This window comes from Quercus lobata, chromosome 8 (genome assembly GCF_001633185.2).
Source record: "Quercus lobata isolate SW786 chromosome 8, ValleyOak3.0 Primary Assembly, whole genome shotgun sequence".
Classification (NCBI taxonomy): domain Eukaryota; kingdom Viridiplantae; phylum Streptophyta; class Magnoliopsida; order Fagales; family Fagaceae; genus Quercus; species Quercus lobata.
Window position 1 is genome coordinate 41,924,042 of NC_044911.1, and position 10,714 is coordinate 41,934,755.

A 10,714-nucleotide genomic window follows, 5' to 3' on the forward strand; every position below is an offset into this window, starting at 1 on the left:
TATGCCAGGTCAAATGAAATACTTTGAACTTCCAGCCGGTTTTAGTTAATTAAATTTCATTGATAGTTCCAATAACTGGAAAGGAATTGGGAAAAAAAAATTCAAGAAATAGATGGTGTTGCGTTGAAGTTAGATCTTGAGAAAAAAAAAAAAAAAAACTCAGTATTCTTTTGAAATTTGAGACGTGTTATGTTTATATAATCTACTCTCTTTTATGACTCTTACTCAAGGTGGTTGGACTTGGTTTCTTGGGGATTTTATTATTATTTTTTTAAAAAGTCATTTCGTGGTCGTTATCATATAATTTAAGTAATGTTTTTTTTTGCAACTCTAGAAATATAAAAGCAAACTTCAATACGGTACTGAATTCCTAAAATTTTTTATAATGAATAATGAAATGTTAAAGGAGTGTATATATATACATGGTAACACTTCCACAGCCAAGCAAGAGAGAACGAGGTCCCAAAATGGCGAGAGATTTTGTTGCCCTAGTTCGTGCTCATGCAGATGATGCGGGTGTTGTGGTAGAGAGCTCGAGTGGCCTACTTTTGTTGGGCATGATTATCATGTCCCTCTCTATTATATCAATGGTAATATTTGCTTGTACAGGTGGGGGTGGTGGTGGCTGTGGCAGGCGGGGTTGGATTTTTGGTGGTGGAGGAGGTAGTGGTGGGGGTTGTGGTGGTGGAGGAGGTGGTGTTGGTGGTGGGGGTGGGGGTGGAGGTGGGTGTTGACATGGAACAATATTTCTCCCACATATTTACTAAGCATGTATGATATCTTTTCTATTTTCTACTTTAGAGAATAAAAGAGGGTTTGACGTGGTCATATGCCCCAATATTTAGTTTTGCTTTATGTAAGATATGTGTATAGGAGAATCTTCTCTTTGACTTTTTTGGTTCTTCAGTCAAATTTGTAATTAAGTAATATTAGTATACAATGTGATGGGTGAGCACAATAATATAATACATTTTTACATATATTATTCTACTTGATGAATGAGATTTGCTTTACTAATGTATCAAGAGTTAATTATTTTAATATTTTAGTTTTTTTTTGGTTGAGAAGGAATATTTTAGTTGGTTGTTATTGAATAGTCATGTCTTTTAGATAAAGCATATCGATCCATTCATCAATGGATATGTCTCTTATCAATACGCACGAGAGAGGTTATTAATAACATGACTCTTAATTTATTTCTGGATAATTTCTCTTTCATCATCCTAAATTCCTAATGGGACTGCCATCCATGTTTGAAACCGACAAGTAACCTTGTATAAGTTTTTAAAAATGATAAGAAAAACTTAGGTTCTAGCAACGATATCTAATGGGTTCCATTAAGATATATTATAAGTGGCTTAAAAATTCAGCTTTACTGAAGGGGATTTTAATTTGCATACGATTTGCATTCTTATTATATGTTATCTAATGGGTTCCGTATGTATTAAGTATTAACTACCTAATAATCAATGCAAGGCACATTTAACATAATATGATTGTCATCTTCTTCTTCTTCCTCCTTTTTTTTTTTTTTGGTGTGCGTTTATTTTTAGGCATCAAAAGTTTTATGCGGTACAAAATTATGAGTTAACCAAAATTCAAATTACTTATATTTTATATTTATTATAGATTATAAATTAGTGGTAAAGAAGCATGCAAGGAGGGGCATATAATGCTTAAACCTATAATAAGTTTTTATTTAAATATATATTTTTGAATAAATTATCTCAATTCAAATTTAAGATCGAATGAGTTAGGTTTTGTTTGGGGTTTTTTTTTTTTATTGAATCCCCATGTTTTAGGATTTGATTGGATTTTTTCATTAACTCGGATTTAGTTCAAAGAATCAAATCTTCTACTCCACATGAATGATGACGAAGGCTAACAGTGTGAAATGATTATGTAATACTAAAAAAAAAAAACCTAAAAAAAGAGAGGAAAATGCTTGCAACCAGCTCTCACAACTTGGAAAAATTGGGTATTAACCTCAAAAGAAAAGGAAAACTAGTCCCATGATGAAGGAGAAAAACACTCATGTTTGTTGTGGGGACGAGGTTCCCAAATCTCATTTAAATAGGCTGTCAAGGTTATTTTCGAGGATGCACCTCGGACTTCGGGGACGAGCACTAGTTATGTGAGGCACATAAAATTAAAATATTGAAAAGAAAAGAAAACAGACTTGGCACAGAATACAAGAAGGATGAAGAAAGAAGGGTATAAAAGCCATCCCCTTTGCATTAAATACGAGACAACCACTCCTCTGGCCGTATTAATGAGGAAATGACCGTGAATAGTGGTGGTACAGCTAAGATTATAGGGTAAAACTTACTAGTATGTTCTGGATGGGACCAGAGTTCTGGGAGGGCAATCTCAGCCCTCCAAGTGTAAGATCCAGATAAGTTGTAGTTGGATATAAAAGTAAGAGGAAGATCCAGATGCAGGGGGAGAAGAAAAAAGAAAGAAAAGAATCTATCCATTTGTAAACCCAACCTTGGACTAGACTCGAGGACCAACACTTGTATTTTTTCTTAATTAGTTCTTAAACTGTGAATTAATAAAAGAGGCACCCTTTCTTATTCAATTCTATGATGTAAACATTTTGAGTTCGTGTGTTGGATATCATAATTAGATTTGACTTCCCATCTCTAAACAAATTTATTGTGATAGCAAGCAGTAAAACCTTCATTTATTTTCATTTGTTGACCAAATTGCTTTTTTGTCGTTACATTTGTGTAATCAAGAACTCAATAGGAAGTGCCTCATATTTGCTTAATATATTTAAAAGTGTAAGAAAGTGCAAGAATATATGTGTATAACGGTCTGTTTGGATATTGTTTATTGTTGAAAATTGAAAACTGAAAACACTGTAGCAAAATAATTTTAAATGTATGAATAGTACTGTGGGACCTAATTTTAAAGTTTTTTTTTTGCTAAATAAAGTACTTGCAGGTCCCATTAACAGTGCATGGGACTCACTAGAAATGCAAAACGCAGCTGAAAATTCAGTTTCACCCCTATCCAATCGTAGGCTAAGTGTCTAAGTTTATGAATTTGTATTTTTCTCCCTTCCTGAATCAATGTCCCTCACATTGGGGTGCATTTTGTTCTTAAAGATGTTGGTGTCACTCAAAAACCATTGAAATGAGAGGAAAGTAGGTTATGAGTATTTCAAACAGCGGAAATTAATATTAAAATTCATCATCATTGAGCAAGGATATTTATAGAATATTTTGGAGTACTATAAACACATACTTTTTATTCTTACATAATTAGTGAGTTCTATTATGAATTTAATTAGCGAGATTCACTATTATGTGATAGGAAAAGTATATATTTTTTATATTCCATAATTACTCCATTGAGTAGTGTTAATCCTGAAAATGAGGCACTAATTATAATTTTTTCCTAAGAATAGCAACCTGGTTAACTAAGCTCTATAAAACTACTTCCCCAAAGGGAATTCCCCTTCCCAATTTGCTAAATTTAAGTGTGACTGTCTGATTCTTGTTTAATGAGAAAGAAATGTGATATCGGATAAAGTTTCTTATTCACAAATGGGGTTGTTCTTACAAGCTCATGTATTTTACACATAGCATTTGGCATGGGCCCTTGAGTTTCACAAGTGTTCGAAGCTCATTTGAGAGACTTTGGTTTAAGGGGTACTGATTGCCTCATTTGCTCTCTAATTCACATCTCCTATTTTTCACTTTTATTGGTCGTAACTTTCATGGGTGGGTTTGGTCCACTCAGTGATAAGGAAGAAACCCAACCCATGACTCATATCTTGGTCCAGCCGAATATTCTTTAGGCTGGATGGTGGACCCTGTGGGCCAGTCTGGCCATTTAGTTAGATGGCCTTATGACCTTCATGGGCTTTATAAATGTTTCTTATTTTCTTTTAGGGCTGACATCGTGGGCCCAGATTCAACCGATTTTGACTTGGTATTTTTGTGTGGACCATTTTTATGAGTTACAAGCTTAAATAACTCTTGTGGGCTTTAGGAATTTTTCTTAATTTGTCACCCGAAAATTTTAATTTAACAATTTTTTTTTTTGAGGAAAAAAAATCCTTAACATAAATTACCTAGTTGAAAGGAGTTTGTTTGTACAATGAGAGATTTGCAAATAAAAAATGGAATAACTAATTCTAGAAGTATATGAACTAAGAATTAACTAGGTTTAATATTACTTAGGCCAAAAAAAAAAAAAAAAAAACTTAGAAATAAATTAGGATAAATTATAGTCAGCATTCCTGAGGTTTGAGCTAATATCAAGCAGGTCCAAAATATTTCAAAAATAATTAATTTGGTCCCTAAACCATATGCTCCTAGAAATGAAATTGTTGTATTTAGCATATGGTTCATGGACCAAATCGGTTAGTTCTAAAATATTTTGGAAGTTTTAAAATGTTTTAGATCTGTTTGACTTTATCTCAAACCTTAAAGGTGTTGATTGTAATTTACCCAATAAATTAATATATTGCTTACCTACACTAATTGAATTGAGACTACAAGTGATTTCGATTTCGAGATCAAGGCTTTTGAAATTCTCACAAATGAATTGCCGAACTAAAGATTACAAGGAAAAATGAAAATACACTAATACACTAGCTACTCTAGAAAAAGGAAATTTGAAAGTATTTGCATTTTGTTGGTTGACAAATTTTCTAAATGCATCCGTTCAGCCAAAAAAAAAAAAAACCTCCGTCACTTTTATACTAGTTTCTCAACAAGTATTACACTAAGCTTTATATGGTAGTGTCTTATGTTGTCTCTGGTAGGAAAATCATTATATTCTTTTTCCTCATATCTCACTACCAAAAAAGATATTCATTTCTTAAGATATCTATACATATACCAGAACAGAGTTGCATATTCCCCGTCGAATGAAATACTTTGAAATTCCGACCTGTTTTAGTTAATTAAAAATCATTGATAGTTTAAATAACTGGAAAAGAACTGGGAATAGAAATTTTAACCAACCACCTTGCGCAATCAACACACACACAAGTTTAAAAGCAGAAAAGAAAAGAAAAGGTATTGTAAGATAGCGGTGTTTGTATTGAAGTTCAAAAGGACAAAATATGATAAAATTTTAATATATAACATCTACTTTATTATTATTGCTTTCATCATCTAACTAAGACACTAATCATTTTGTGGTCGTATAGGCAAAGTTCAAATACTAAATCTCTTATTCAATGACAATAAATTTTATTAGTTGAACTAACTATATAGAACCCAAAAATAATATTCGTTTTTAAATTTAAAATGTGTCATGTTTATATAATTTTTTTTTGGGTAATTATAGTAAACCTACTAGTGGTTTGACCCAAAATTACTTTGCTTACCCATGATTTAAAAGATGTTACTTTACCCATCTGAAGTAAGCTCTATTTGTCTTCGGTAAACCACTTCTGTTAAAAACAAGGATAAATATGTATTTTTGCTATCATTTTATGTCTCTTTCCTCCAAAAACAATAAAACACATACAGAATAAGATCAAAAAGTGTTTTTGATATAAAATTTTTGAAGAGGAAGGAAGAATTCATCCAAAAACTAAAACTAAATCAAACATATTCAACCAAATATTCAAATTTTTAACTAAATATTCAAACCCATCTATCATTCAGATTTGCAACCAAAAACTAAAACTAAATCAAACTCATTCAAAGTGATTTATAGCCTCTGCTGTATATCCAAAAGGTCCAAGAGTTATGACCTTTTGGATATACACCAGTGTAAGCTTCTATAACCATCTCCCCCTCCCCCCGTGTGTGTGAGTTTAGCTTAGTCTTACCTATTATCTCAAAAAAAAAAAAAAAAAAAAAAAAATCAAACTCATTCAAATTTTGAACACCCAGAACATACACCTAGAAACTTGTATGTTCAACGCCTAGAACATGAAGAACGTACTCCCACTCCAACCTTCCCTCACTCACTACAACCACCTTTCCTTCCCCAATTCCCAAAAACAAAAAAAAAGTTCCCATTTCTCATAAAATCCCTCAGCACCAAACCACCAAAACACTGTTGTATCAAAATCCGCTTCTCAACTTCAAAGGACAACAAAAATAGAGTCAAGAGAGGTTGCTAAAAACCCTGTTGGTTTGGTTTTTCCTGGAGGTAATTGGTGGAGTCTAGGTGAGGATGATGGCAATGTAGATAGTAGTAAAAAGTCGGGGGTACGTGGTGAAGCCAATCACGGTGGTCTTCGCTCATAGGCAAATGTGGAAATTGATTACCGGTGATAATAGAAATTTCTCAAACACATTCAGATTTGCAACAAAAAACTAAAACCAAATCAAACCCACAATTACAATCGGGCATAACCCAAAAATCTTGAACGTAAAATCTTGAAAAATCATACCTAAATCAAACACACCACAAATTCATCATCATCTCTCTGTCGTCCCTCTCTCTCCTTCATTTTTGCTTCATTGGACCTTCGATCTTGGTTTTGATGGTCGATCTTTTTGTTGTGGTGGCCGATCATTCTCTTCAACACCACCACAGAAGTGAGAAAGAGATAGCAGAGGAGTGAGAGAAAACTGATGACAGTCCATATGTGGAGGGTGTGTCTTTAATTCCAAGGTCTTTAATTCTTAAGGTAAGCTGGGTGGAAGGAGTGTCCATATGTGGAAATTTTATTTTCGTTGAATGTCCAATCTTTTTAGTTAGTAACTGTAAAGACAATAGCTATCTGATATGATTTTGCAAAACCCAATCCAATCTGATTTGGGACTTATCATTTATAGAGTTATACAACTATACAAATTCAAATACAAAGGATGTTCAAAATATAAATAACTCTACCCTATCCTATCTTATCATATCTCAATCTAATACTCTATTACAATTCAAATCAAGAACGGAATTATCTCACTATAGCTGCTACACGGTTCTGGTTTCAATTTGAATTTACACAGCCACATATTCACAGCTACACTACACTATCATTTTGGCTGTCAACCTTATCCCTAACACTCCCCCGCAAGCTCAACCGTGTTGGAAGGACGTTGAGATTGGTCCGAAGCAAAGCAAACCGAGATGAAGAAAGAGGCTTTGTAAAGACATTGACTAACTGATCTTTGCTGGACAGAAAACGAACCACAAGAGAACCATTAGCAACCATATCTCGAACAAAATGGAAATCAATCTCAACATGCTTGGTACGAGCATGGAAAATAGGATTTGATGACAAATAAGTTGCACCAATTTTGTCACACCATAACATTGGAAAACAAGTGACAGGGGTGCCAAGCTCAAAAAGAAGAGCACACAGCCACTTAGTTTCTGCAGCAGCATTAGTAAGTGCTTTATATTCCACCTTTGTACTAGACCGAGCAACGGTCTTTTGTTTTCTGCAGCCCCAAGAAATTAGATTGTCACCAAGAAATACACAAAAGCCCCTAGTTGAACATCAATCATTGTGGCATCCAGCCCAATCCGCGTTAGAGAAAACTTGAAGAGAGTGAGTTTTTGATCGCTTCAACTGTAAACCAAAGTGAATGGTTTGCTTGAGGTAACGCAGAAGTCGCTTAACAGCTTGCCAGTGAATGGTAGTTGGACGATGCATAAATTGAGAAAGTTTTTTGACAGTAAAATTAATGTCAAGGCGAGTGAGAGACAAATATTGCAAGGCTCCAACAGTGCTTCTATACAAGGTAGCATCAGGGAAAGGATCCCCTTCAAAGGTAGAGAGATTAATAGAGGAGGGCATTGGAGAACTAAGGGACTTTGCTTCTAGCATCCTTGTTTTGCCCAAAAGGTCCAAAATGTAGCATTTTTGAGATAACAACAATCTCGTAGAATTAGGAAAGACTTCAACACCAAGAAAGAAATCCAAATTGTCCAAATCTTTTATGGCAAACTCATGTTGCAAGTGATGAAGTAGATCATCAATGATTGAAGGTTGAGATGCAGTAACAATTAAATCATCCACATATATTAGAAAATAAATAGTGACAGCGACACTATGATAAATAAACAGAGATGAATCAGACCGTGAACCATGAAAACCTAATGCAAGTAATCGAGAACTGAGGCGAGAAAACCACGCCCAAGGAGATTGCTTTAACCCATAGAGTGCCCTTTTCAATTTGCATACATGATTAGGGAATTAAGGATGAGAAAACCCCGGAGGCTGAGACATGTAAACATCCTCATACAAACGGCCATGTAAAAAGGCGTTTTGAACATCAAATTGGCGTAAAACCCATCCTTTAGACATAACAAGAGACAAGACAATGCGTACCTAGTGGGTTTGATCACAGGGCTAAAAGTCTCACCATAATCGACACCAGGAACTTGATGGAAGCCCTTAGCAACGAGATAGGCTTTGTAGGAACAAGATCTCAAGTCTGATTATTGAGTAATGCATCAAACTTGAGATTCATTATAGCACGCCATTTAGGGTCCTTCATTGCTGAGGTGTAGCAAGTTGGTTCAACAAAGAAAGCCACATCAACACCATCTGCAAGAAGAGCACGAGGCAGAGGATATCTTACAGTCGCATCAGTGAAGGACTTAGGATTGGAGATGTGTTTTTTGGAGCGACTAGTCATGGGATGAGAAGGTAAATCTGGATGTGGGGAGGTAAAGGGCTGACTGAAAGAAGGGAGATCCGAAGCAGATGGCATAGCGTGAATTTGAAAGTGAGATTGTGATGAGGCGTGATCCTGATCAGTGGTAGTTATAGGGCTAGAGGTGGGTTGGGCTGCATATGGTGGGCCGAGAGTTGCATTAGGAGGTGCAGGAGAGTGGGCTGAAGCTTGAGAAAGTGGTGTAGGAGAAATTGGAGGCCCAACACGAGTAGGCAAAGCTATCCATGGGTCAATAGACTGTACCTGAGATGAAGCTGCACCTGATGACATGGAATTTAAATGAGAGGCAACAGAACTGACTTCAAAAGGGAAGTGTGTTTCATAAAAATAACATCACGAGATATATAAATACGATTTGAAGAGAGATGCAAACATTTATAGCCCTTGTAAAGCAAACTGTAACCAAGAAAAACACATTGAATAGAACGTGGTTGAAGCTTATGGGAATTGTAGGGTCTCAAATTTGGCCAACAAGAACAACCAAACACTCGTAAAAAATTGTAATAAGGAGCTTGGTGAAAAAGTTTTTCAAAAGGAGATTGATTCTTTAGAATGGGGGTTGGAAGTCGGTTAATTAAATAACAAGTTGTTTGAAAAGCTTCATCCCAATATTGAAGTGAAACCTTGGCATGATACAGTAAAGCTAGACTTGTTTCTACAACATGACGATGCTTACGCTCAACAACACCATTTTGTTGATGGGTGTGAGGGCAAGAAACACGGTAAGTGATGCCACAATTTTGCAAAAAATTATGTAGAGAGTGATATTCTACACCCCAATTAGATTGGACCATTTTAATTGTGGTATTAAAATATTGTTCAACATTTTTTTGCCATTTAATAAAAATAGAGAGAACATCACTTTTATTTGTCATGGGATAGAGCCAAGTATAGCAACTGTAAGCATCCATAAAGGAAGCATAATATTTAGAACCAAATTTAGAACAAATAGGAGAAGGACCCCAAACATCAGTAAAAATTAATTCCAAAGGAAAATTAACTTAAGTACATGATAAAGCAAAAGGAAGTTTTTTACTCTTAGAACTGAAACAAGCAGAACAGGAGTAAACAGTTTTGTTGGAACTAAAAGGCAAGCTAAACCTAGAAGACATGACGAACAACTCTAAAAGTAGGATGTCCAAAGTGTGAATGCCATTGATTTGGAGAAGTATGTTCACCAACAAAAGCAGAAGACAACGAAGGAATTTTATTGAAAGTAGAAGGAAACATATACAATCCATCTTTACTCAACCCGTATAGCAAAACCTTCCCCATTGTGCGATCCTTCACAATGAAATGAGTAGGGAGAAATTCAATTAATGTATTAGTATCAGTAGTAAATTTGTCAACAGAAATCAAATTTTTGGTAATATGAGGAACATGTAAAACATCATTTAAAAGAAAGGAAGAAGTGGGAGTAGATAAATGAGTAGAACCAATGTGTTTTACAGTCAAACCAAGACCGTTACCAATGAGAATTTGATCAGGACCATGATACTCATCGGCCTTCACATCCAGGTTTGCAAGATTAGCAGTGAGATGATGAGTGGCTCCAGAATCCAGGTACCAGTTGAGATCAGGAGCCGTCTGAGGGGTAGTGAGCAAGGTATGCATGTTGCTGCTAGGATCGGCGGAATAAGAATTATCAAACCTATGATAGCACTTCAAGGCCGTATGACTAGGTTTGTGGCAAACTTGACACACAGGATGGTTTGTTTGAGAACCATTTCCACGCCCACGGCCTCGAGAAGTTTTTTGATTGCTAGAGGAAGACCCACGGCCAGATTGAAAAGAATTGCTGCCGCCACGACCACCGTGGGAGTTTCCACGTCCTATTGCAAAATTTGCTCTGGCAAGTTGAAGGTCAACAGTTGGCTATTGATGTTCAAGTCGCAATTCATGAGCTAACAAATGCCCATATAATTCATCAATCTAGAGAGGATCAACTCTTATGGTCACAGATGTAACAAAGGAATTAAATTTAGATCCCAGACTAGCTAGAAGAAATGAGATGATTTCAAAATCTTTCAAGGCATGAGCAGTAACAGCAAGTGTATCAACCAGTGTTGTAAACTGGTGAAAATAATCAGCAATTAAGGAATTGCCTT

The 10,714-nt window shown here is 35.3% G+C and overlaps 1 protein-coding gene across 1 annotated transcript; it reads left to right on the forward strand.

Annotated features, from left to right (window-relative positions):
* The first annotated feature begins 467 nt into the window (after positions 1-467).
* On the forward strand, positions 468-734 carry LOC115956890 (glycine-rich cell wall structural protein 1-like). Its single transcript, XM_031075161.1, has one exon. It carries the CDS (start codon positions 468-470, stop codon positions 732-734), a length of 267 nt encoding a protein of 88 aa, XP_030931021.1.
* The last annotated feature ends 9,980 nt before the right edge of the window (positions 735-10,714 follow it).

Coding starts and splice junctions, on each gene's coding strand:
- LOC115956890 (XM_031075161.1), top strand. CDS start 468: ATGGCGAGAGATTTTGTTGCCCTAGTTCGTGCTCATGCAGATGATGCG.